This window comes from Capricornis sumatraensis, chromosome 10 (genome assembly GCF_032405125.1).
Source record: "Capricornis sumatraensis isolate serow.1 chromosome 10, serow.2, whole genome shotgun sequence".
Lineage (NCBI taxonomy): Eukaryota > Metazoa > Chordata > Mammalia > Artiodactyla > Bovidae > Capricornis > Capricornis sumatraensis.
The window spans coordinates 98283862-98310745 of NC_091078.1; the positions used below are offsets into that span (position 1 = coordinate 98283862).

General features: G+C 57.8%; 1 protein-coding gene across 1 annotated transcript; it reads left to right on the plus strand.

The window, feature by feature from the left end:
* Nucleotides 1-2418: 2418 nt before the first annotated feature.
* Nucleotides 2419-24787, plus strand: ALS2CL (ALS2 C-terminal like). The gene is made up of 26 exons (XM_068982173.1): nucleotides 2419-2470; nucleotides 6617-6741; nucleotides 7799-7997; nucleotides 8329-8394; nucleotides 8850-9015; nucleotides 9511-9642; nucleotides 10344-10463; nucleotides 11336-11394; nucleotides 11538-11604; nucleotides 12048-12244; nucleotides 13241-13306; nucleotides 13721-13819; nucleotides 13908-14069; nucleotides 15007-15118; nucleotides 16418-16495; nucleotides 17359-17489; nucleotides 18631-18804; nucleotides 18957-19053; nucleotides 19182-19339; nucleotides 19871-19939; nucleotides 20834-21007; nucleotides 22417-22459; nucleotides 23257-23318; nucleotides 23424-23573; nucleotides 23866-23962; nucleotides 24380-24787. Exons 2-26 carry the CDS (start codon nucleotides 6639-6641, stop codon nucleotides 24458-24460), a joined length of 2862 nt encoding a protein of 953 aa, XP_068838274.1. The 5' UTR covers nucleotides 2419-2470; nucleotides 6617-6638; the 3' UTR covers nucleotides 24461-24787.
* The last annotated feature ends 2097 nt before the right edge of the window (nucleotides 24788-26884 follow it).

Consider the following 26884-nt stretch of genomic DNA (forward strand, 5'->3'; position numbering starts at 1 on the left):
AGTGAATCTCTCTAAGCTTCAACTCTTCATCTGTAAAATGGGTATAACTGCAGTATCGTGGCAACCGCACATTACAGACCTTCAGTAAATGCAAGTCATTATCATATGGCTATCATTGTTAAAGGCAGTCTGAAATTACACTGTATAAAACCCATCTCGAGGGAATTCCCTGGTGGTCTCTGTGCTTCCACTGCAGGATGCACACATTCAATCTCTGTGGTGCAGGCAAAAAAACAAAACCCAAAACCAAACAAAAATCCTCAGCTATACTTTATTCAGTCAGTTCCCTGTTCTTGAATACTTGTGTGTTTCCAGTTCTCCAATGTTAAACACCATGGTGAGAGGAACATCCTGAAAGTTAAAGCCTTTTCCACTTTTTTACTCCTCTCCTCTGCTTACTTGTGAGAATTGAAGCCCAGGGAGAGGTTGTCTCCTACCTAAGGTCACTCAGGAACTGGGGCCTCAAACTCAGTTTTCAGCTTGTAATCCAGTGAGCTCTGCTCACTGTTCAGTACTGTTTCTACTTCTTCTGAGGGACCACACATACTCCTGTGCTCCACTCCCAGTTGGGCCCATCAGGTCTGGGGAAAGAGAGCTCTGGACCCCTAAGCTCTCCAGCTTGGCTCCCCTGAAAGATAGTGTCCCCCTATACATGGTGGCATGAATGCTGGCCTGCAGAAACCTGTTTGTCCCTTGCGTATTATTTTTAGCTCCTGTGGGTTTCCTGTAGGGATCCAGTCCAGCCTCTAGGGCCTCTGGGTTGGAAGCTGTGGGCAGTCATTTGGCAGTGGTCAGGGGACCCTGCAGACATTCTCTTCTGGAGTCTGAAACTGCAGAGTTCAAAGTTCAGCTCCAGGGAAGCAGCAGGTAGGAAGGGAGGATCCCTCTAGTCACAGAGCCAGGCTGAGATCCAGTGCGTCTTGGACTCAGCCTAGGCTGGTGTGGGGGCTGGGTGGCTGAGGCCTGTGACACAGTGGCTGGGGCCTGTTGGGAGCTGGCAGCCTCTGACCTTGTTGGCCTTGGGCCTGGCCCAAAATAGCTCTGGGGCTGAGCCGGGCCTGGGTGAGATCTGTGTGTTCATCAGCATTTACTTGTGTCCAGGGGCACTCGAGTACATGGGAGTACACAAGTACTCTACACTGACCTCTCTGCGTGCATGGGTCTGAGTCTCAGTGTGTGTTCCGTGGAGCAGTGTATGAGTCTGCACACATGTTCCCATGGACAGAGCTGCCACCCAAGTTGTGCAACACAGAAGCCCTGCCAGTGGATTCAATAGCAGATGCGTCAATGGGACACAAGTGAATGTACTGTGGAATCGTGCGTGTAGAGGGGGAGAAGTTCAGGTGGGTATGTGCACATCCGTGATGGGATTGGGTAAGCGCCTTGGGCTGTACTGCAGGCGGCAAAGAGCAGGTGGACCCAGTGGAAGCCGTCTTTGGGGCACTACCAGGGCACTTCAAATTACCCACGACCCTGGAAGGAAGGCTGGGCAGATCTTGCCCCATTTATGAGACAGTAAACCTGGGCTTGGGAATGCCTGTGACGTTATCCAATGAGTGGGGAATGAGTGAGGGAAGACTAGCCGGCATCCTTTCTTCATTTCCACTTCCTGTCTCTGGAGGGGGGCCTCTTGACCTCAGTTTTGTCAGTAACACGGTTATCCCCTAGAATCCTCATGCCGCAGGAAGTGATTGGAGGACCCAGAGGAAGACAGCGGGCTACTTTGTTACAGGCTTGAACCGTGGGTCCTCCCCCTCCCAGGAGGTCCTCCAGGACAAGGCTTCTGGCTGCCTTTCCCAAGGTCTCAGGCCCTGGCGCGCAGACAACCGCTGGCTGACTTCACGGTCTACCGGGCTATGTTAAGAGTCGGGAGTGGGGGCAGGAGACTTCCCCAAGGTCATTCAGACACGAGTGGAGGCTGGCCTCGCCCACCAGGAGCAGCCTCGGTTTACCCTCCTCTCGGCCACAGGTTTCAGGAACCCATCCGGTGCACCTAGGTCCGTAGGGCGTCAGAATGGCGGGGCAGTGGGGCGGGACGCAGATGCGTGGAACAGGGAAAGACCCCTCCAGGATGTTTCCTAAGGCGTAGCTGGCCTCTCCTGAGCGTGTGTGTGTGCGCGCGCGCGCGTGTGTGTTGGCTGGGGCGGGCAATCAAGTTCCCATCTTCTCTCCTCCTCCTCCCACCCCGACTGCGTCCCAGACCCTAGAGGACGCCAAACTGAGACCTCAGGAGAAACCTCGTGCGAGGGGCAGACTGACGCCACTTCCCGCCTCCTCCCTGCGGATCCCTGTCCTGGACCACGAGCAACATCCCAAGGCCGGTTGGAGGCAGGGGAGGCGGAGTTGCCTTCGGGGGCGGGAACGGGCAGGAGTGGGCGGGGCCGGCGAGGGGGCGGGGCCGGCGGGGGGCGGGCGTCCGCGAGCAAGCAACCGCAGCGCGCTCCCCCGCGTGGGTTCCCGCGCCTCACAGGTAAGGGCGGGGTGGAGGTCGCGCGTCTGGGGCAGAGCCGTTTTGCTGTCCCGTCTCCTCGCTCCAGGTGAGACTTTCGTCTCCGCGGCCCCTCGGGCCGCCGCGCGCCGCCCCTCCACTACTGCTCGGTCCCCAGCAGCTCTCACGCTTGCTCGGGGCCCGTCAGAGTTTGTCCGAAGGCCCCTCCCTCCCAGCGGGGTTCAGCTTCGTCCTCCCTGCCCCTTGGTCACCCTGTCACCATGGGACAGCCTCCCTGGCCCCGTGCCTAACAAGAGGGCAGTGCCCAGGGGCTTGGCCTGGGCTGTGGGGCGACCTCGTGGGCAGCAACCAGCTTGAGGGACTTGGCGCCAGGAGGTGACGCAGTCTAGTGTTGCCACAGGGAGAATGGCATGGGCAAACGCCTGGTGACTGGAACAAGAGCCCATGTTTGGGAAATTCCAGTGACTGCGTGTGCCTGGCCAGGGAGAGGAAGGAAGGCTGTGAAAAAATGCCACCAGGGAGATCGGGAGGGTGAGGGGTGGGGTCTAGGACAAGGTGCCTGGAGCCACTGAGGCCCAGAGGAAGGGTGTGGGGGTGAGGCCCAGGTGGAGACTGGGACCTGTCAGCTGTGACAGCTCAGCGCCCCCTCCCTCGGGCAGCTCCTCCCTCCTCTCTCTGTCTACCGCCCCAGCTTGCTGGATAATCAAGGGGGTTCCAAGGCAGCCCAGGAAAAAGCCTCCGCAGCAGGCAGCACTTCCTTGCTGACCAAGAAATCATAGACAGGGTGTGGCCAAGGGGCCTGAGGGGCCAGGCCTTGGAGAAGGTAGGGGAGAAAGGGACCCAGCATGGACAGAGGCCAAGAATGCGAGAGAGAGAGAGAGAGAGAGAGAGAGAGAGAGAGAGAGAGAGAGAGCGAGAGAGCGAGAGAGAGAGAGCGAGAGAGAGCGAGAGAGCGAGAGAGCGTGCACAAGCGAGCCAGAGAGTGAGCTAGCAGGTCTGGCTGCTGGTTAGATAGCTGCAAGGACCGGCAGCTGACTCACCTGGGCATGCCAAGACTAGCCAGTCTGCCCTCACCCTGCCCCACGGTGACCATGAAAGCCGCCTCGGGAGCCTAGGTATTTGCTGTGTGCCCTGAGGTGAGTCGCCCAGCCTTTCTGAACCGCCTAGCTCAAGTGAGCTTCATGGGACTGGGAGCTGGAGGCCTGGGTCTGAGCCGTGTATGTGCTCTATAGTTAGTGTCTTTGGGCCCTCCCATTCCTTCCTGGGCCTCAGTTTCCCCATATGTACCTCCTGTGCAGACTCCTGAGGAACCTTAGAACTGGATGGAGTGAGAGGGTAAGAAGGCCATGCCCTTAACCAGCGAGCCGTAGCCTGGTGATGGGACTGCTGTTTGAGGGAGGAGACTCCTGCTGGGTCCCTGTGGTGTTAGGTTCAGCACCTCTTTCTCCTTCCTCGTACACACTTAGGCACACTCATACCTGGCCTGGGTCCTGCCCTCACATTTCATTGCCCCTGGGATGAAGCCTGGGAGCTTCCTAGCCTGGGAGCAGAGGCTCTCAGGACTACCAGACCAGATGCTTAGCCCCAAATGCAGTTTTCTCCCCACCCACCACCTCACCAACAATGCTTAGCCTCTGGCCTTTCCTTTGGGCAGTGTGACTCAAAGGTAGGCGATCCTTCTGGGGCCACAGACCTGGAAGGGTCCCAGAATAGTGTTGCCAGTCTGGGTCTGTAATACTCAGCTCCAGGGGCCCCAGGCTGCACTGAGAGGTAAGGGAAGCTGAGAAACAGCTCCCCATACTCAGAGGAGCTCCCTCCCATCAGTTTATCCTTTCTGAAAGTGTTGGTCACTCGGTCATGTCTGATTCTTTGCAACTCCATGGACTGTATCCTGCCAGGCTCCTCTGTTCATGGAATTCTCCAGGGAAGAATACTGGGGTGGGTTGCCATTCGCTTCTCCAGGGGATCTTCCCAACCAAGGGACTGAACCTGGGTCTCCTGCATTGCAGGCGGATTCTTTACTGTCTGAGCCACCAGGGAAGCTCCTTTATCCTTTCTAGGGAAGACTAACAAAGCTGTGATTTAGTCAGAATAAAAAGCTATAATTTAGTCTTCTCCATTTCATAGAGAAGGTGATTGAGGCCCAGAGATGAGCAAGGCTCTGGATAAGCTGGGAAATGGCCAAGACTGGGCAGAGGTCAGAAGGGGGCCTGTGGAGTTGCTGAGGTGTGAGCCATGCGTCCAGGGCTGGGTAGCAACTGTCAGCCCCATGTGGCAAGGGGAGGAAACCGAGGGGGAGAGGAGCATCTCAAATGTGGCGTTGGCTGGGGTGGGCCCCAAATAGTATCTGAGATCTGGTGTTCAAGGCCTCCCAACAGTGGGTTACTTGCTGCAGGTCCCCAGCTCACCCTGATCTGGTCTCTAGTCGGTTCCTCCTATCTTAACCACACCTTCCTCCCTTCACTTTTAGCCAGTGTCCTCACCTGCCAGCTCTGACCCTGACAGACTGCCAGCTAAGGTTGGAAAGGTCACCTTCCAAAGGGTCTTTCCGTTCCACCAGTTTCTGGAGATGTGGGTGAGAGTCAGATGGGCCCAGGTGACACTTGCTGCACCTCTGACTCCTAGGCTGGGGTCTCTCGGTCTGTCTGAGTTGATTTGGAGCAACCTTCCCCTAGTCCTCCAAAGCAGGCTGGGGCTGCTGCAGGGCCAGCAGAAAGAGAAGAAGGCTGCAGCTGGGTGTCCAGTCATTTCTCCTTCCTGCCTCTCCCTCCCAAGGCCTCACCCTCCTGAAACAACAACAGCAGGAAAGGTGGGGCAGGAATGCCTGGGCCCGTGGCCAGAGTTCTGAGACACTTGCCTCACTTTGTTGCCCCAGAGCCAATTCCCTGGGAATCATAGGCTCTGCCAGGGGCCTGGAATACCCTTCAGTGTCTTTGGGGCTGGGTGGGGGTGGAGGTGATGAGACCCAGACCCTTTCCCATTTGGTCTTTTGGGTCTGCCAGCATTGCCTCAAATTATGTCTCTAGTTCCACCTGGGTCAACCAACTCAGAGTGTCAGAGTTGGAGAGAGGCTGAGTCTGAGAGTCTGGGGTTAAAAGAGTATTTAATTTTCAATCCTAAGATGTATAGTCATGAAATCTGGGCAGATGACCTCGTTTGCCAGGTCTGGTAGGAGAGGGCTGTGTCTGATTGGAGGCTGCAGCCTGGCTATGGCGGTGGGTTTGAACCTAGGCCCTTTGCTTCCTCTCTCTCCAGTCAGGAGGCTCCTTTCTCAGGTGATCCTGCCTTGGTGGGTCCCTCTCTCCAGAGCAGGAGGTACAAAGACCTGCTCATCCCCAAAGCCCCCACATGTGGAGTAGGACCCGTCCTGCAGGATCAGCCAGGTGGGGAGCCTGGAGGGGCTGGCTCCTGCCCACACTGACCTCACCCTCTCACTGCTTGGCATCTTCTTGTCTGTAGCTGTCACCAAGTCTGTGTCCCCAAGTCTGACGTTGAATATCACCACTCCCCTACTCTGAGCCCCTCCGTGGCTCTTCTGTCAGCCACTTAGGCAGCTCTTGGTGGGCCCCCTGCCGAGCCTGGGTCTTCATGCTATCGAGCCTTTGCGCTCATGGTTCCCTCACCTGCATGCCTTGTCCTCTCTGCCTCTTTTATTTCCTGTTCATCCTTCATGCTCCAGCAGGCAGTTCCCTACATCCCCCAGACCTCTTCTTGTTTATAAGGCAAGACAGGGGGTCCTGAGTCATGACCTTGAGAAAAAAGCTGTGTCCTTCTGACAATATCCTTGTTTCCAGAGACTCTGTGGAGAGGGGGCTAGGTCAGATCACTACTAGATGTTACTCTGAGCCCTTGGGAGCCATGGTGGGTGTTTGAGCAGGGGAATGAACAAGCCAGAGGGCTTAAGGAACATCTGCCTTTTGGGTAAAAAAAGATGTTTCTTTTGGTAATTCTGAGCCCTCTCTACTACTCCTTCAGGCTCCCCTCAACTGGGTCCAAGTAGAGCATAAGCAGGAGTCACTGGTCTGTTTAGAACTCCCCTTTGGGGTGACCTAGGCTCCCTGCTCAGTTCTGAGGCGGGGTGGTCATAGGCCTTGCTTTCGGGCATCTGCCCTGAGAGGAGCACTGACTGTGCTCTCACAGCTGCTCTAATCTGTGCTCTGTCCACAGGCCTGAGTCTGGCACCCTGGCCATGTGCAGCCCAGAGGAGGCGGCCCTGCTGCGGCTGGAGGAGGTTTTCTCAGCAGCCCTTGCCCGCATCAACAGCCTTGTCCTCCAGCCCCTTCTTGAGGCTGGTGAGTTGAGGCTCTCCAGTGAAAAAGGTGGGGGCCACAGGAACCATCCTCCCAGGGACAGGAGTCCTCCCTGGTTGGATCTTTTGAGCTACAGCTTTCTCAACTGCAGATGGGAGCAGTGGGACTTGAAGTGGGTGGCTTTCGATGAGTCCAGGGTTCTCACGCTCAACTGTTGGCTGCTTCCTTCTCAAAGGGACCCCGGGGAGCTAGGCTCTGAACCCCATTCTAACCTAGGTCTGCTGTGCATGGAAGCGAAATCCCATCTCTCCCAGGGAACAGGTCTGGATTCTCTGCCCAAATTCTCATCTTGCTCTCACCCAGGGCGTGACTGGAAGGCAGGATGCCCAGTCTGTGAAGTGACCTTACGCAGGTGTCTTCATCTCAGGAGCTTTATTGGCGTGTCTGTAAATGGCAGGGGACCACTGCACATTCTGGACCTGAGGATGTTCTGAAACTTGGGGAATGTGTGTACTTGGTGGCCATAGATCATCAGGTCATAGGCCATAGGTCATTGCCTTCTCCCCTATGTGGAGAAGGCAATGGCACCCCACTCCAGTACTCTTGCCTGGAAAATCCCATGGACGGAGGAGCCTGGTAGGCTGCAGTCCATGCGGTCGCTGAGTCGGACACGACTGAGCGACTTCACCTTCACTTTTCACTTTCCACTTTCATGCATTGGAGAAGGAAATGGCAACCCACTCCAGTGTTCTTGCCTGGAGAATCCCAGGGACGGGGGAGCCTGGTGGGCTGCCGTCTATGGGGTCGCACAGAGTCGGACACGACTGAAGCTACTTAGCAGCAGCAGCAGCTGCTGCGCCTATGTAGCGAGGAGGTGGACATGTGCCCCTGTTTAATCCACAAGGGTGCCCCCTACTACTGCAGCCTGCCTGTCCCTTGCTGAGCTCCAGGGGGCACGTGGGCTTCCAGTCCTGTCCCAAGGACCTCCAGGGCTCGTGGGGCTGCTGCCCCTCGGGTGACCAGCCAGGGCCTGTGTGTGCTCCCTGGACGGTGTAGCGGCCCTGTTCCGCCTCACGGGGTGCTTGTGCTCCTGCCCCAGCTCCAGAGGCCTCAGACCCCTGGGTCCGAGAGTGCCTGCAGCTCCTGCAGCAGCTGCACAGGAGCTCCCAGCAGCTGTGGGACGTGACGGAGGAAAGCCTGCACTCGCTGCGGGAGAGGCTGCGCCACCCCGAAGCCGTCGGCCTGGAGTCCCTGCTGCTGCTGCAGAGCGCGGACCGTGTCCTGCAGGTCCACCTGGAGTAAGACAGCCCTGGTGGGCTGGGGGCTGGCCCTGGGACTCACTTGGCTCAGGGCTTCGGCAAAGGTTTGCACTCAGCCCTGGGGTTGGGTGTTAGCCTGGGGGCAGGCTCAGACACCCCAGATCTGAGCCTGGTGACCTCCCAGGGAAGAAAGACTCTGAGTTAGAATTGTCCAGTTGAGTCAGTGAGGACTCAAGATCAGCAGTGCCCAGAGCCAGGCCCTCAGGGCTGTAGCCACTCAGCGGGTAGGATCTAGGAACCCCAGAAGGGCAGGCCCTTGGGTCTGGAGCTGAGGGTGCGGCCTGCAGGGTATCCCTGGTGCTGCCTACAGGTACATCGAGTCCTACACATGCTGCGTGGCAGTGCAGGCCTTTCAGAAGGCAGCAAAGAGGAGGAGGTGAGCACACGGCGTTGCGGAGGGCCTCTGAGAGGGGAGTGTCTGGGAGGGAGGGCGTGGGGAAGCCAGGACCCCAGAGCAGTGAGTGTGACAGCCTGGGACTCATCCTGAGCACTCCTGGCTCTGGCAACCCCACGCTGATCCACACCCCGGCAGAGGGGCAGGGAAGCCTTGGGAGGCTGTGAGCAGAAGCCAGAGACATCAACTAGTGGGAGTGACCCTGGGGCAGGGGAGCATTCCTAATTCCTACTCAGGGAGGGCTGCTATAATCAGTGATCCCTTCAGTCTCTGAGATGCTACTCCCAAACCTCAGCCACTGTTCTCATGAGAGAGAGCTTTGGGGTCTGGGATTGGTCCTGGGATCTGAGGGATTAGCCAGGGCAAGGAGGCAATGGTGGTGGGTGCAGGAACAGAGGAGGGGAGAGTGATGGGGCGCTGGCCCTCCCTCCACTCAGTGAGTACTGGCGGGGCCAGCGGAAGGCGCTGCGGCAAGTCCTGTTGGGCCTGAGCTCCGAGGGCTCGGTGGGCACGGCCCTGCTCCAGGCCCTCCGCCAGCCACTTGCCCATCACGTGCAGCAGTACGTGCTCCTCCTGCTGAGCCTCGGGGACACCATCGGGGAGGTAGGTAGCAGGGGTGCGGGGGGCAGGGGGCCAGGGCGGTATTGATGCTTACCAGACCTGCTTCTGTGAGGAAGCTGATGGACGGGAGAAATGGGCCTCTGGCTCAGGGAACCTGCCTTACTCAGGAACCCCTTGTTTGAAAAGGACCTGGTCTGCCTTGGGGACATCATCTTGTTCTGGGGGTTTGAAGGCCCATGTCCTGGGGTATCTGAGTTACATGGACCTGCCCCGGCAGAGCCAGCAGAGACCCAGAGAGCAGATGTAGACTCATGTGCTGGGTGTGAGGACACGTGGCCCAGGCCCAGCTGCGGCATCATCAGATGGTCCTGAATCCCCCAGATGCATCCTCCTGCTGACCTCTCCTTGGAGGAAGAGCCAGCAGGGAGAAAAGAACAAACTCCTGACCCACTGGGCCAGGGCAGGGCTGGGGCAGTCATCCCCGAGTGGGGGAAGGTTCTGATGAACCCCCGCCCTGGTGGCCCTGTCCCCCTACAGTGTCACCCCACCCGGGAGCTGGTGATACATGCTGCCGGCCTCTTTGGGGACTTGCAGTCCTTCATGAGGCAGGAGCTGGACCAGGCCACGGCCACGCAGGCCCTCTGGCCCACGCTGAGTAGCCGGCTGAGGGTGAGTTCACGCCTGAAGGGCGCTCTGAGAAGACCCCCCCCCCCATCCAGCGGGGCCCCCCTGGGTGGCTCGAGCTGCCTGTTGCATTCTCCATGCTTCATTTTTCCCACCCAAATGGGGCAGTGGCTAAAGCAAGTGTCTGTGACGTTTCTCTGTCCGGCCATCTTCACGCATTTGTTGAGCACCTCTTGGGCTGGGATGTGAGCTGCTGGCTCTGGAAGAGCGGTCACAGAACCGACCCTCTCTTCTGGGATGTCACTGAATGATTGCACCCTCGAGCCACTGCCTATACTGCCCCTACAGGGGGAAAATCCCCTGTGCTCTGACGAGGCATGACAGGCTTGGGGCTCAGAACAGAGAATTAGGAGGACAAATGAAGGGGATAAGAATTGCCAGAGAGAGGCAGGCATTGTAGAACCCCGAGTGAGAGTTGATGGGGGCTTGGCTGTGGCCATGGCCTGGGATGGGGTGGAGGAGGACAAAGCGGGGCTTCAAGAGAGGTTGTGACGTCTTGCCGGGAGTAGCCAGGAATGAAGCCCCACCAGCTCAGAGCCCCAGTGCCCGTCACTGACCCGGGGGCCTCCAGGAGACGCTCAGAGTGTGGGTGGAGGTGCCTGGGGCAGAGGCGGGCAGTGGAGTGACTGGTGCAGTGTCAAGGATGGGGGTCCCTGAGCTTTGCAGTTCCTTCCTCACCTCGCCAGGATGTGCTCTGCACCCCTGCTCGCCGACTCTTGCAAGACAGCCAGGACGTCCCTGTGACAGTCACCCCACTGCGGGCAGAGCGCGTGCTGCTCTTTGATGATGCCCTCGTCCTGCTGCAGGTGGGCTGGGGCAGGCCAGAGGTCTTGGGAGTGGTTGAGAAAAGGAGGAAAGAGACAAGTGGCTGGGGGAGATGAGCGGGCTGCGACGTGGAAAGGGTGCTGCTTGCCTATCCAAACCTATGTCTCCTGAAGCCTGGTTTGGGGGTTTCGATGCAGTTTGTTTTCCTCCACCCCTGACTTCCCCCTCTGTGCTCCAGGTACAGTGACAAGACGCTCACTAAAAGGCACCGAGCCCTTTCTCACCTCTGGACCTGGGCACGTCCGTTTGTCTATGCCGGACCCTCTCTTGTCCTTGCCCATGTCTGGCACGCTCCTCCTCCCCTTCAGGCCTGGGCCTGGGGCCACTTCATCCTGTGGCTATTGCTAGGCGGGAGAGGTCACTACACGAGATGGTCCAGAGGAAGGGAGGTTTGGTCTGGCTCTCAGAGCAGGGATGACATTCCAGGTAGAAGCAGCAGCGCAGCGAAAGTTCGGGCTGAGCAGAGTTTGTGGCAAGTGGAGAAAGGGGGGCACGTGACCTGGGGCTCTTTTGTGTGGCCTCAGGTGTCAGGCTCAGCAGGAGGGATTTCAGGGAGGTTTCTAGCAGGAGCTCCTAAGGTCCAAGCGGCATTTCCAGAAGACCACTCTGGCGGCCCTGATGGAGCAGGATGTGGAGGGTTGTGGGAGACTGATCCTGCGTCTTGGGTGGGAAGGGAGGTGGAGGGGCTGCCCTGGAGATGGGAACAGGCAGGCTTGGTGGGGGACTCAGCGCTGGGCATGCTGAACCAAGCAACCTGGGGACACCCAGGGGCGTGCTGAGCTGGTGCTTGGGAGCAAGGCCAAACCAGAGAATAGGTAAGCATCTTGCCCACCTATGCCCTATCTTCTTTCAGGGCCACAACATCCACACCTTTGATCTGAAGCTGGTGTGGGTGGAACCTGGGCAGGACAGGTGAGCGCCCCTCTCCAGTGACAGCTCAGACCTTCCCTCCCTCTACCCTATGAAATCTGCCCACCCCAGGGCTCTGACTTGGACCTGCCCCCAGCTCCCTTCTGAATGAAACTGGGGCCTACTCATCACCTCCATCTGTCTAGGTGCACGTTTCACCTCCTCACACCTGAGGAAGAGTTCTCCTTCTGTTCCAAGGACCCGCAGGGCCTGGTGAGTGTGGGTGGACTGTGAACTTGGGGACTAGGATTGGGGGAGTAAAGGAAGGCGACAGGAGGGGAGGGGAGGGCATAAGTATACTGCCCTGGAGGCTCCTTGGGAATGTCAAGCCTCTGGAGCCATGGCCAGAGTGAATCAGGCAGCTGCCTGGACCACGGGCCTAAGACTACCATAGAGAGCAGGTATTTTTCTCTGTGAAGCCAGGGATGAGGCCCACTTGATGGTTTTGTTTGGCCTCTCTGGGCAGGCCCCAAACTGCAAGTAAGTATCTCAGGTCTGGATGAGGCCCTAGGGAGCAGTGTGGAACTGTTGGAGGTTCCCCCAGGTGACAGAATGGGGTATGGGGGGCTGGTACCTGGAGCCACCCCAGGAGGCTTCCTAGAGGGGCTGCCTCCAGCAGCAGTGACCTGTCCTGTGTTTTCCCTGTCCTCCCCCAGGTGGTCTGGCAATGGAAGGTTACCCAGGCTGTGTGCCAGGCCTTGCGTGGGAAGAAGGACTTTCCTGTGCTGGGAGTGGGCCTGGAGCCTTCTGAACCCCCCACCTGCCGCTGTGGAGCATACACCTTCCGTGCAGAGGGCCGCTTCTGCCAGGCCACCTATGAGGGCGAGTGGTACTGGGGCAGGCCCCATGGCAAGTGAGTGACCGAGGCTCTGGGCCAAGCAAGGCAGGGGTCCTCCTGGGAGTCTCGGGGGCGCATAGGACCCAGATGGACCTTATTGCCTCAGGGCATGAACCAGAGGCTGTTACCCTCTCTGGTCAGTTCTGTCAATTCTTAAGTTCTCTTGGACAGCACTGGTCCATAGTAGGTTTGTGCCAAATAGTCTTGATGTCGGTGAGGCTGGAGAGCTCGGGACAGGCATCAGGAGACCCGACTGCAGGGCCCGCAGTTACTGTTCTGTTCTCAAGGCGGGTAACTGGTGTCTGTGTAGCATTTTCTGGTGGCCCTTACAAGAATGGCCTGAGGGAGTGTTAGCATGCCCTTTGTAGATGCAGAAACCATGACTTTCTCCAGGCCTCAGGGTAGGGGGAGCCTGGCCTCAACTGCAGATCTGTATGACTCTATAGGCAGATAGGCTTTTGAAGAATGTGGCCCTAATTTTTGCCACAGCTGATGAAACCAAGGCCCAGAAAGCAGAAGGGACTCACCAAGTTTTCGCTGGCAAGCATTCCACTCATTTCTGATACCCTGCCTACTTCCAGAAAGGGCTTCAGGAAGCCTATGAACAAAAACACAGAAAAACAATGCCGTGTCAGAAGAGGAGATGAGGATGGTAGAAACCCCACTGACTCTTAGTGCTTGGCTTGAACTTGAAGGTTAGCTCTGAGCTTCCTGTTGGTCAAGGGAACAAGGCAACCTGGATGCTTCCAGAACTTTCCCTGCTGGTGTAGAATGCCCTCCGTGAGGCTGCAGGGGCAGCTGTGCCAGGAGTAGGGAAGGGCTGAGAGCCCGTGCAGGGTCGTAGAACTCAGGGAAGAGGCCCAGTGGGAGCAGAGAGTCCAGTCCAAGGGCAATCGAGGCTTCTGAGAGAGTGTACGGTGGAGGCCGACTGGGGAACTTGTGTATGCTGAAGGATGGTCTGGTGGGCCTGACACCCATGGACCTGATGACTGTGGACTTCGACTGTTCCAGGGGAACCCTGAAGTGGCCAGATGGGCAGAATCACGTGGGGGATTTCTGCCAGGGCCTGGAGCACGGGTAAGGCTGGGGTGACACGGGGCTCCATGACAGGGGTTCCCACCCCCATCACTGTCACCGGCCTGGCGCCACCCTAAATTCCCAAACCTCCAGCAGAAACTTGGAGGCCATCTGGTCCAGCTCCACTCATTGTCCTAAAGGGGAAACTAGGCTCTGAGGAGAGGGCAGGTCATGGAGGGAGTGGTCTAGGGCCAGAAGGCCCTCTCAGGGTGCATGGGGGTGGGGTGGAGGTGGGGTATCCTGAGGGGCCCTTAGGAAGAAGAGGGACCTGATCACCTGTAAGATTCTTCTTATTGTCTGCGAAGGCCCCTCGGAAGCAGGGACACTCCTGGGCACGGAGGGGGTGTGACAGGTGTTTGGGGCAGGGCCGTGGCCCCAGTGCTGACCTCCTTCCCTGCCCACCCACACTGGCAGCTTTGGCATCCGCCTGGTGCCCCAGGCCTCCGAGGATAAGTTTGACTGTTACAAGTGCCACTGGCGGGAAGGCAGCATGTGCGGCTATGGCATCTGTGAGTAAGTGACCCTTACCTGACGAGGGGCAGCCTTGTGGGCTGGGCACATCCTCTGGGAGGCAGGGCCAGCCATTGGTGACCCTCCTCAGGTACAGCACCAGCGAGGTGTACAAGGGCTACTTCCAGGAGGGCCTGCGCCATGGATTTGGGGTCCTCGAGAGCGCCCCACAGGCCCCTCGGCCCCTGCGGTACACGGGCCACTGGGAGAGGGGCCAGCGGAGTGGCTACGGTGTCGAGGAGGACAGCGACAGGTGAGCGCTCTGCAGCCGCCCCAGCAGGACTGAGGGGAGACAGGACCCTCACAGACCAAATGCCTCTAGGCGTGGGTTCCCTGTCATCAGTGGGTCCATTCTGTCTGTCTCCCAGAGTCTTTCTGAAGCCCCTCACTTCTGCTCCACGCCCTGCTGAGGCTCAGGTTGAGGGACCCTGACCTTGACTGCAGATGCGCGGCCCCCCCCCCCAACTCCAGCCCTTCGCTCTGTCAGAGAAGAGTTTGTGCCCCCAAGATCTGGTCCCATCAAAGAGTCACAGCCCTTCCAGGTTCTCTGGGCTGAGACAAAGCCCAGTGTCCTTGGCCTGGCGTCTGAGGCCTTGCCTGCTCCTCTGAACTCATCCGTGCCATGACACCTGTGTACACCCCTAGCCTTCTAGACCACTGAAGTGAAGCGAAGTGAAAGTCGCTCAGTTGTGTCCGACTCTGCGACCCCATGGACTGTACAGTCCATAGAATTCTCCAGGCCAGAATACTGGAGTGGGTAGCCGTCCCCTTCTCCAGGGGATCTTCCCGACCCTGGGACCGAGCATCAGCAGGCAGATTCTTTACCTGTGGAGCCACTGGGAAGCCCTCTAGACCACGAGCATCCCCACATATCTGACGTGCGCTGCTACCCCATGGCTGTGGGTGCGTCACAGTGGCGCTCCCTGCCTCTGCCCTTCCCGCCACCTCTTCCAAGAAGCCTGCCAGGATGCCCTCCCCCAGGCAGGCTTCCTTTCTCCTCCACCCTCTGTTCCTCCTGTCGGTCCTAATCTCACCTCCCCATGTTTGACTTGAGTGAATTCATGTCCTGGCTCTTTATCTGCCCCTTGCCCCCCGACCCCTGGTCCCATGCCAGCAGAGCACGCAGAAGGTGCATGGGAACAATTCTGATCCAACTCCGGCCATCTTCTCTCCCCGCCCCCACCCTCCAGGGGTGAGCGCTATATTGGCATGTGGCAGACTGACCAGCGCCATGGCCCAGGGGTCATGGTTACCCAGGCGGGTGTCTGCTACCAGGGCACCTTCCAGGCAGACAAGATGGTGGTGAGTACGGTGACCCACGTGTGTCCTGAGCCACCCTGTCCCTGCTCTGGGGCCCCAGAGCTGAACTGGGGCAGGAATCAGGGTTCTGATATGCTAGAGCGAGCCCAACCCTGGGCCAGAATCCAGTTCTGCCGCCTGCCTACCCTGGCCTTGGCCGAGTCTCTGCCCCTCCCAGCCTCAGTTTTCCCTTCAGCAGCTCAGGTTACCCACGTATTATAATGACTCACTGGAATAGCAATAATGAAGTGAATGGTAATGAGAATGCCAGCAGCCTCCTCTGCCCACATTGATAGACCACTAACTGGGTGCCTGAAAAAAAAGAAAGTGAGAGTGTTAGTCACTCAGTCATGTCTGACTTTTGTGACCCCATGGACTATAGCCCTCCAGGCTCCTCTGTCTTATCTGGAATTCTCCAGGCAAGAATACTGGAGTGGGTTGCCATTCCCTTCTCCAGGGGATCTTCCTGACCCAGGGATTGAACCCAGGTCTCCTGCATTGCAGGCAGATTCTTTACCATCTGAGCCGCCAGGGAAACCCTGGTGCCTAGCTCTGGGCTAGGCCTCCCAGCGTGGTCTCGTGGGATCCTCCCAGTAGCCCTGGGGTTTGTGTCATCATCCCTAGTGTACGAGTGACAACTGTGAGGCTCAGAGAGGTCAGAGAACCTGCCTAGTGTCCCATTCTGTTGAGCGACAGAAATGAGTCTCAAGCCCAGATATCCTGAGCCTGGGCATATCAACCCCCATCTTCTGTCTCACCCACACCCTGCCAGGTGGTTGGCACATAGTATGGCTTGGCCTGATGGCTGTTATTGATATTGTGGCTTGTTGGTTTAGCTACACTTTGTTCTGGAAGGAGTTGAAGGAGGAAGAAAAGATAAAAATAGGCACATAAAATAGATTTAAAAATAAGAACACAAATTGTATCCCATTTGGCTCTGAAACTTCCTGGCAGCCAGAGCCGCAAGGGAGCCTGATGAACTCCACTGCCCCTGGCATCAGTGACAGGAAAGTGAAGATGGTTCAGGAAAAGCCCAGCACTTCCTGAGCTGTAGGTGGGAAGGAAGGGTCCCCCAGAAAAGTTCCTGAGAGAGGCCGCTGGAGGGGAGAAGCCAGGTCTGGGGGTGTCAGTCAGAGTAACCCAGGATTGAGGTGCATAGTGTTTGTGCAGTCCAAGGGCTGGCATACCACCTGGGCACAGTCCTAGGAGGTGTGCCAGGGCTCAGGACCCTTCTCCTCTCCCTATCCCCAGCCTTCTGGCCCTTCTAACCCACTGCTCCTACCCTCCCCACTCCTTCTCTAGGGCCCAGGGATCCTTCTCTCTGATGATGACTCCTTATATGAGGGCACTTTTACCAGGGACCTGACCCTCGTGGGGAAGGTGAGAGCCACTGAGACCCTACTCCACTCTGCGCAGTGACCTTGGCCAGAATCTATAATCTCCCTGCTTAGACCCAGGACTGAGGGTGGGTGGAGACGGTAGGGGGGCCTCTCCCATCTCCACTATATCTAGGGGGCATGTGCAGCGACCTTTCTCTGCTACAAAGGTGCAGTTTGATCGGATATGAGTCAAGAGGGCATAGGCAGGCTTGCCTTGGGTGCAGAGGGTCTGGTGGTCTGGTGTTTCCCCCGCTGGCTCCAGAGTTAGGGATCCACCTCCTCTACCACCACCTTGGGTCCCCTGAAGGCATTGTCCTTCAGGAAGTTTCTGCTCGAGCTGACCCAGGAGAAGGCAGTTGTATCCCTCCTGGAGACTTTGGACATGTGGGGGCTGTTTTCTCTTTGTAATGACTGGAGGGTACTGTGGCATCTAATGGATAGAGACAAAGAATGCCGTGAATGGGACAGTCCCATGCAGTAAAGAATTGCCCCTTCTTGGGGCCAGTAATACCTCATGCCCTCCCTAAGGCCACTGCCTACTTCTGGACTTATTCCCTGCTCCCAGCCTCTGTGGTGGTCCCCCTACTCTGACCTCTGAGTCCCTACTCTGACTCCCTTGCCATCTTCTATCTCAGAGACAAGCCCCTTAGTGGTGGGCACGGCTCTCGGTCAGAGCTCCTACAGGGGTGAAGGATTGTGAGCCCCTTGGGGTGGGGCAGATTGAATGGATGGTGGGAAGGCCACCCGTCTGTTTCCAGCCTTTGTAACCCAGAATGACGGCCATGAGGCCTGTTATGATTGGGTGGAAGGGCAGCTGGACAGACAGATGGACAGACATACCTGCATTCCTCTCCCGGCTTCCAGGGCAAGGTCACCTTCCCCAATGGCTTCACCCTGGAGGGCTCTTTCGGCAGCGTGTCAGGGAGAGGACTGCATACCCAGGGTGTGCTGGACACAGCTGCCCTCCCTCCAGATCCAAGCAGTACCTGCAAGAGGTGAGAGCCTGACCGTCTGGCCTGTGCATTCTGGAGCCTTTCTGGGGGTTGTGCTTGTGGGTGCCTATGTTTCTACCCCAAAGACAGGTCTCGTTAGAAGGGCTTTTCTGTACCTCCTCTTAGCTCTTTGGAGAGTTCAGAAAGCTCAGGTCACACAACCCTTATCAGAGACTCTGGGAATCAAGGGCTATGTGGTGATAACTCCACATGCCACAGAACTGAAGAAAAATGCTATGTATAGCCTTTGCTTAGACTCTGCTTTTTTTCTAGGAAGGTACAAGGTAGTCAAGCAAATGAGAATAAAATAGACAACTAAAGTATGAGTTGAGCTTAAAAGAAAAGGAGGTGCAGATAGGCACTATAATTGAGCATCAGCCTGACTCTGAGTTCCCTGGCAGCCAGGGTGAAAAGGGAAACTTGGAAGTGGATTCACACTCCTTATCATGGGGTATTTGAGAAGTGGATAGACTTCTTCCTTATCGGGACAGAGTTCTTCCTTGGAAAGGCAGGTGTTCAAGTGGTGACTCTTGTAATGTCTGTTGAGATGTGGTTGGTGGTTCTAATGGTGCCAGTCAGCATTTCAGAAGTTGATTTACCTGACACATCTTTTTATCTGATAGCAGGAGCTAGAAGTGGATGGCAAATCCTAGGGGCATGAGCCCGGGTCAGGTGCAGGTGTAGGGATACCTGTCAGTGTGAGAGGGGAGGGGAGTGCTCACCAGACACGCACACAGCCAGACACTTGGGCCTAACAACCGAGACAGGATCAACCTCAGGAAGGAACCAGGTGTAGGAGGAGGGAGAGTCGGGGAACCCTGGGCTTTGGGCCCTCACCTCTCTTAGGCCAAGACCCCAGTCTCTGGACTTGGCCTCCAGCTCTCCAGATCTTTCTGTTTCCTTTCCAGGGCTCTGTGTGCCCCTGTCTCTTTTCTCTACTGTGGAGTAGATTCTGTCTGACCCTTCTCTGCCTCCTGTTTCTCCTCCTGGAGTCTTGGAGGTCAGACCCCTCTGCATACCCCAGTCCATTCACCCTACTGGGGCCCTAACTCTGGCCAGGCTGGATATCCCCCCCTTTCCAAGGGCTGGACAGGGTCCTACATGGCTCCCTCCCTGTCCACGTTTCCCACCACCTCCATCGCAGGCAGCTGGGTCAGCGCGTCTTCCCCGTGGAGAGCCGCTGGCAGGGTGTCTACGGCCCCTTCCGGGACTTTGTTCGTGCCGGCTGCCCTGGGGACCTGCGGGAGGCCCTGCTGGGCTTCCACGTGCAGAGCTCAAGGGAGCTGCGCAAGTCGCAGGAGTACCTGTGCTGTGAGAGGTGAGGCCCAGGTGTGTGGGGTGTGTGTACCCACGGGGTGTCCAGACCCAGGGCTGGGGGCAGTGGGCTCTGAGTGGGTGGGGGAGGGGCAAGAAGGCTTTCTGGAGGGGGCAGGCCCGGGCATGGGTGAGACGTTGTGTGTGGTGCCCCAGGACCTGCCCCGAGGACCAGGCGGGCAGGATGGAGGACCTCCTGGAGGAGCTGGTGCAGCACCGGGAGCCTGAGGCCCTGCAGCAGTGCCTCAGAAAGGTGAGGCCGCAGGGAAGGGTGCTGACTGCAGGGGACAGGCCTTGCTGAGAGGCCGCGGTGCTCCTGTCTGAGAAGCGGGGTCTTGCCCTGGTGCTGAGCATCTCTTTGTGGCCATCGCACCTGCCCAGGCTCTGAGCAACTCTCTGCATCCCCTGGGGAAGCTGCTCCGGATGCTGATGTTGACTTTCCAGGCCACATACGCAGGTATCGGGGCCAACAAGCATCTGCAGGGGCTGGCGCAGGAGGAGGTGAAGCAACACGCCCAGGAACTCTGGGCTGCCTACAGGTGAGCCCGGTGGCACCTGGGGACAGTCTCTGCCCTTTCTAGGCCTCAGCTCTGCCTGCTGCCCTGGGTGGGAATGGTGCCTCTGCCTTGGGTCTGGAATGAGAGAGAAACAGAGGATGGGTTGTTTAGTGTGCCACTGGTGAGCATATGGGTTGGATGGTGGCGAGGTGATAACAAGGCCTGATTGCAGCCAGAGTCCAGGCCCCAGCCAGGCTCGGGGCTGGCTCTGACCCCACTGCAGGCTGATCCTGACCTGGACTCACACCCCATCTTCTGTCCTGTCCTGGCTGAGCTGTGACCCCATCAAACATTATAAACTGAAACCTTCAATGCTGTAGTTCGTTCTGTTTGGGGCTCCAGGGCACACATGTGGACATCTGTACTCCCATCCCCCTCACTGCTGAGGTTCGGGCAGCTGGGCTCTGCCGGCCTCAAGCTTCATGGTTCTGTGAGCAGAACCCACCTGCCTGGGCTTGGGTGACTCGTTCTGTGGGAGATGGCAGCCACACCGCCCCTCTCTTTGGTTCACAGGGGTCTGCTGCAGGTTGCCTTACAGCGCAAGGGCCAGGCCCCAGAGGAGGATGAAGATGCAGAGACAAGGTGACTGCCCCCAGGAAGTCTGTGGGGTCTTCTCCCCTGGTGCAGCCAGGCTCCAGTCCAGGGGATCCTTGTACCTTGCTCCTGGGAAAAGAGGTGTTTCTGAGGAAATGTTGGGGATTCATGCTATTGACCACACGCTGTTCATTGACCATTCAGGAATCATAAAGATCTGTGACCTCTGTTCCTTGAGCAGCCTGGAAAGGGACACTGTCACAGTGCATCAAATGCACCTTTGTTCTGAACATTATCCCAGCCTCATCTCTTAGGTGCCTGGGTGGTGAGCAGCTCCCTCAGGCACCTCCTTCTTCCTGTGCACAGATGGGGAAACTGAGGCCCAGCAGAGGCTGAGCCTGAGGTCACACAGAGCAGGAATTAAGTGGGTCATTAAATCTCTCAGCCCATTGCCCCCGAGACCAAACCTCACAACTTGCCTTCAGATCCCAGGCCCAGGGATCCTGATCAGAGGGGGATTTCTGTTACTGCATTGCAGGAGGCATGGGAAACAGGGTTAGACCTTAGGGAGAACTTCCCCCTGAGTCCTAGCAAGCACAGAAAGCTAGGAGGCCGAACTGGACTAGCTTGGAATGACTGCTGACAGCTTTGCTGCAGGTCACTCATCTATCAGGGCCGGGTTTTGCTTTCAGTCAAGTGCAGATCAAAACCCAACCTCGCTTGCCATGTTGGTTCTCAATGAGAGCATGAGGTGGTCACAGATGTCCGTTGACTGTGAGATGACTGAGAATGGGGCTGGGAAGGGTTTTCTCAGGGATGGGGGAGGCTGGAGGCAGGCACGCTGAGGTGGAATGCGGATTTCTGTGGGCCCTTGGGGGCAGCCCCAGTAGACCCCCACATGCGCCCTGCTGACCCTGAGCCGTCCTGGTGGCTCTCACTCAGGGACCTGCGGGTGCACAGCTTGGTGCTCCCCCTCGTGCTGCCCAGCTTCTACTCGGAGCTCTTCACCCTCTACCTGCTGCTTCATGAGAGAGAGGACAGCCTCTACAGCCAGGGCATCGTCCACCTGAGCCTCTTCCCTGATGCCAGGCTGCTCGAGTTCCTGGACGTGCAGAAGTAAGCCTCCCCACCATGCCACCGTGGCCAGAGTTCTTATGTAGAAGAGGATGCAAACTCAACTCCAGTAGTCTTCAGCGGAAAAGGGAAGAGGTTAATTGGCTTATGTACCCATGAAGTTCTAGGGTGTGGCCAGTACGGCTAGATTCAGGTATGACTGGATCTAGGTGTTCAGCTACATGAAAAAGGAAACAACCCCTCTCTCTGTTGGTGTGCCTCTGGTTTCCCCGTGTGGTGACAAACAGCACCAGTCACTTGAGGTTTATACTCTCCCAGCTCAGTCCCCACAAGGAGTTGGAGTCTCCTTCCCAACAGCTCTAGCAGAGCCTCTAAAGTTCCTCCCTGGCATGGCTAGGTTCTTGAATGTGCCCCTGAATGCCGGCTGTGGCCCAGATTGGCCAGGCTTACCTCAGTATCTGCTGCTGGGGCTGGGGTAATATCACCTGCTCCCAGCTTTTGGACTGAGAGTGGGAGAGGGATGATCCTCAAGGGGGAAACTGAGGACTATTCTGGAAGCAGGTCAGGGCCTCCCTTCTACCCTGATTAATCAGAACATCCTTTATCCTCCACGCCCCTTCGATCTGAGTGTTGAGGGTACGAATGCACTCCTGCCTCCCACACCTGGTCCCCCTTTTCTCAAGGTAATGGTGCTTCCTATCCCCCCTTCCCCCAAAACCCTTGTTCCCCTTTCTGTTGTGGTGAATGTTTCCTGCATCTGACCAGTCATCAGCCCAGAGACCTGGTTGTCAACAGCTTCCCAGGGGTTTTTCCTCTGCCACCTCAGTGCCACCTCCTCCATGCTGGCCTCCCTGCTTCATTGGCTCTACTTCCCTTGTATGGCATCCCTACTTCTCACCAGCCTGTGCCAGCTTACCGAGCCCCTGGAGCAGTCTCCACAACTGAGCACTCTGGATGGACCCCCCAGGACTTTGTGCAGAAGGGTCCCCTGGCCTGCAGCACCATCCCTCTCTCTGCTCACTGTGTTTTGGGGCTGCATGGAGGGCTGCCCTCTCAGGGAATCCCTCCTGGCCTCCTATAGCCTGACGTAAATTGAAGTGAAGTGAAGTTGCTCAGTCGTGTCTGATTCTTTGTGACCCCATGGACTGTAGCCTACCAGGCTCCTCTGTCCATGGGATTTTCCAGGCAATAGTGCTGGAGTGGATTGCCATTTCTTTCTCCAGGGGATCTTTCCAACCCAGGGATCGAACCTGGGTCTCCTGCATTGTAGACAGACGCTTTACCGTCTGAGCCACCAGGGAAGTCCTATAGCCTGGCTCCACACAATTCCTCCCAGATGCCTTTGTGCATCCCCAGCTGCTTTCCCGTGGTCAGCCCTCCTGAGGGACATGGGGATGCAGGGAATTCGCCCTCTGAGAGGGCAAAGCCTCCCATCTCCCGTCTTATTTCAGGCACCTGTGGCCCCTCAAGGACCTCACACTGACGACCAATCAGGTGAGAGGGTGGGCCGGTTACCTGCCTAGGAGAGGGGCCCCTGAGCCTCAGCTGGGCCCTGGGTTTGCGCAGGTTTCCGAGCAGCTCCTCGTAGTCACGGTCTCAGGCCGCAGAAGTGGGTGAGGGAGAAGACAGCAGGCTTTCTGCACTGTTCTGGTTTTCCATGTGGGTGAGTGTGCAGCCACAGTGACCAGCTTCAAGCGCAGGCTCCGCCCCTTTTACTGGCTGTATGGCCATGGGCGGATACTTGATCTCTGTGCCTCAGTGTCCCCATCTGTGGAAGTAGCTACTGCTGCAGTACTAGTACTCCCTCATGAGATTGTTGTGGGAGGAGGGGAGCAGGCTGGAGCAGAGGAGGCACTGGTTTCCAGTGTGCTTGCTGGATTGGCAGCATCAGCGTTGCTGGGAACTAGTTAGAAAGGCCAGTTCTTGGACCCACGCCAAACCTACTGAGTCAGAAACTTAGGGAGGGAACTTGGAATTTGTGTTTCAACAAGCCCTGGGATTCAACAGCTGTTGACCAAGGCACTTCGAACTGGGCAGCACCCAGTGACCACTGGCTGTTACGATTCTTCTCTGTCCACCTTGATTCTCCCACCTCCTGGAGACCGTTTATCCCACTTTACAGTCAAGTAAACTGACGCTTCCAGTGGAGCTGTGACTTGCCCTGGGTTGCTCAGCGCTCTGGGCAGAGCTGTGCTGAAGCCAGTGATGAGGAAGGGGTGGGTGCTGAGGGGGGACCAGCCCCAACCCTGGGAAGGGGAGGCCTCATCTAACCCCCTCCCCCGACCACACAGAGATACTCCCTGGTCAGAGACAAGTGCTTCCTGTCAGCCACGGAGTGTCTGCAGAAGATGATGTGAGTCCGCAGCCTGGGGAGAGGGGCGTGGGAGGCAGGAGTGTGGGGACCCTGTTTGGGACTGAACCCGAGGGCCTTGATCTGGAGCCAGTTACCCTGCTGCAGCACCACGGTGGACCCCCGCGAGAAGCTGGAGGTGCTGGAGAGGACATACGGGGAAATCGAGGCCACCGTGTCGCGGGTGCTGGGCCGGGAGCACAAGCTACCCATGGACGACCTGCTGCCGCTGCTCATCTATGTGGTGTCTCGTGCCCAGTGAGCCCCAGCTGGGGGTGGGCCCAGGAGCTTCCCTTCCCACCCTGCCTGCCCCCAACCAAGGCATACTGCAGAGCCTTTGAACACTGCGGTCTATGGGCACAGCCTTTCTTGGGACAGATGGGGAAGCTGAGGCCCAGAAAGGCCCACCCAGGGTCCTATGGGTACCACTCACAGTGGGGACCACAGCCCAGGTGTCTAGCCACCCAGACCAGGGCTCCTTCCCAGCTGCTGGGCGCCTGTCCTGATGGGTCCCCTTTTCCCTCTCGTGGTGACGGCGGTGGTGCTCCAGAATCCAGCACCTGGGAGCCGAGATCCACCTGATCCGTGACATGATGGACCCTCTCCACACAGGAGGCCTGTATGACTTCCTGCTCACAGCCCTGGAGGTGAGGGATGGAAGCGGTTGGCCCAGGCAGGAATGCCCTGGCCTCTGGGGCAGACCCCTTTTGCCCCAGACACCATCACGGGGATGTGCTCAAATTCACAGCTAGTGTGTGTCTCTGTGGGAGGGGTCCTCACAGAGCCCCTGCTCCAGCCCTCGTTAAAAGGGGCTGGGTGGGGGAAAGCGGGCATAGCACATCCCGGCCCTCGGCTCCCCAGGGCTGAGTGTGTTCCAGGCTGCGTCCCTGAGCACAGGAGGAGAGGGAAGGACCCCTTTCCCTGCAGCCTGTGGCTGAGGGCTGAGTTGGAGACACAGTGGTCCAGACCTGGGAGCGGGTGCACCCGCGTTAGGCCCTAAAGCTTCTGCACGCAGCTGGGGGCTGGCAGGCCAGCTGGCTCCAGCCTCGCCTCTCTCCTGCCAGTCCTGCTACGAGCACATCCAGAAGGAGGACATGAGGCTGCATCGCCTGCCCAGCCGCTGGCGCTCCAGGGAGCCACGGTAGCTCGGCTTCTCCTGGACCCACCGCAGTGCTGAGAGGGCCGCTGTGGAATGCCCATGGCCCGGGCCTGGCCCAGCCTGGCCCAGGGGGCAGAAGGCAGGATGGGCCCTGGAGGTGACTCTGGCTCTTTGAGGAGATGAGGTCCAGTTTCTCCAGGGAGATGCTGCTGGAGTCCTGACTGGGATGAGGGTGACGGGTATGGCCCTGGAGCTGGTGGTCTGTCCCCCACCACTCTCCAGGCCAGCCTTGGATGACCTCCTCAATGCTGAGGCAAAGAGACCCTGACTTCTCCTTGCCTGAGCCTTGCCTTCACGTGACTGAGCCACTCTGGGCCTCAGTGTTGCCATCTGTAAAATGGTGGACTAGGGGATCTGTAAAGAGCCTTCCATCCATCTTGCTGACTTCTGGCATCCTTCAGTAAGTCTGACTTTGGTCTGTTGGGCTGTAAGTGAAGTTCTTGCGTCATGGGGGGTGTCATTCCATTTCTCCTGTCCTGGTCAGAGGCTCCAAACTGCTACTGACCTCTTCCTTTATTGGTTTTTATTTTTTTCCCCATGAGTCATCTTCCGTGGACCTGCTTCCTTCCCAGCTCTGCCCCAGGGTGGAGCTGGCCTCTCAGGGTCTCAGGGTGGGAACTGTTCCAGCTCCACCCTGCTGGATGGCTTCCGGTGAGGCCCTCCCTTCATTGCGTATGCAATTGAGGGAGTGGGCGTGGGGGTCTCTGAACTGCAGTCCACATATAATGGCCATGCTGGAGCAGGCTGGAGGGAGAGGAGAAAGAAACTCACCTTGCTTGTCTCACTGTCAGCAGGTACCAAGGGAATTGGCCTCTGAACCTGCATGTGTGAAGGACAGCAGGGGCCCAAGTGTTCCGGCAGGGACTGTACCCAAGGATTCAGGGGGCCAATCCAAGGACCCTCAGAGATACTAGGGAGCATTAAGCAGAGAGCCGCAGGTGCCTCCAGAAGAAGGGGCAAGGCTGAGCTTCCCTGACTGATTCCACCAAGTGAACAGCTGGAATGGAGAAAGGTTTGGGGCTCTGGTTTTGCCAGACATGCCCGTGGTGTCCTCACAGAGGTCCCTGGAAGAGGACTGAACTGGTGAAGAATAGGGATCCCCAGGATGCCATGGGCACGCCCCTCACCCAGGACTGTGGAAGCTCTCCAGCAGTTGTCAGCCGGTTCTCGTCCTTTAACGGGTGACAGCAGCCTTGCCTGAGGGCAGCCCTGAGCTGGTGCGGTGCTGCAGCCTCACTCCCCGCACACTCCCTGGCTTTGTCAGCATCGGTGCCCAGTCACCACAGTTCAGATTCACCTGGGCCCTTTCACCCATCCTCTGGCTGGGCCTCACCCACACCTACTGAACTGGGCCCTCCCGACAGGGCTTCGGGAGAGGCCTAGGGCAGCTCTGCTGTCAGACCCTTTCAGCACAACTGCAGAGCCAGCCGGGCCTTCAGATTAGACAGCAGATTGACAGCTCAGGTCAGTGCTTCATTTACAGATGAGACGCCTGGAGCCAGGTGACCACCTGCCATGTAAGTCCCTTGGGGAGGCTGATGGAAATGGCCTGGGGCAGGCTTGTCCACCCTCAGTGATGGTGTCTCCCAGCTGCTGCGGGAGCCCTTTGGCTGCGGTAAGAGCACTGGTGTCCACTCAGTGAGTCTGGCTGGAAACCAGGGACTCTAGCACCTTGAGTGATCCCGTTGATGTGCAAAGTAGCCTCTGCCCCCCGTCTTTCTGGTCCCCATCTCCTCTCCAGAGTGAGGATTCTGCTTTCAGCAACAGTTGCGAGGAAGTGGTAGAATTCTTCACGGTCTGTCTCAATCAAAACTCGTGATCACCAGGGCTGGAGAGGAGAGAGGCCAGGGGAGATGCTTCCCACTGATGGGGTTCTGACAGGCTCCGAAGGGCCACACTGGCCTTCAAGAGCCTGGACTTGGGGCTGAGAAGGAGACACCTGAGAGTTAGTAAATGGCGTTTCAGTGAGCAGATGTGTCTGAGTCATACAACCCAACACCCCACTTTTCATTGCAGCCCTGACTGTGGAGATCCACCTTTGCCCTGGCCCTGCAGGCAGTCTCTTATGCAAGCTCTCAACTTCTGCTTCTGTCCCCCTGCCCCACCCCGACTACTTCCCTTCAGTAGTCAAACCTGTCTGCTGCCCTCCCTGCTCTCCAGCTCCTGCCCCTGTTCTCTCCCCTAGAAATGTCCTCCTCTGGTCCCGCTGGGTCCCAGTCTGCGCCATCCTCACAGGCCCTGCTCCCATGAAGTCCCGTGTCCCAAGGCAGAAGTCTCCCTGCTCCCCAGCCCTCTCTAGGGCCCCCTCCCCTGCTCCGTCATGTTACTGGTGTGTGACAGGCGGGTGCCTGCTTTCCCCCAGCGTCACTTCCCCCCATTGTTCAGGGACACTGCTCCCTCTGCTTGCTAC

Excerpts from the sequence above, each read along its gene's own strand:
- ALS2CL (XM_068982173.1), top strand. The coding sequence starts at position 6,639 with ATGTGCAGCCCAGAGGAGGCGGCCCTGCTGCGGCTGGAGGAGGTTTTC. Across the intron at positions 7,998-8,328 it reads GTCCTGCAGGTCCACCTGGA|GTACATCGAGTCCTACACAT; the intron begins GTAAGACAGCCC and ends TGCTGCCTACAG. Across the intron at positions 22,460-23,256 it reads TCACACTGACGACCAATCAG|AGATACTCCCTGGTCAGAGA; the intron begins GTGAGAGGGTGG and ends CCGACCACACAG.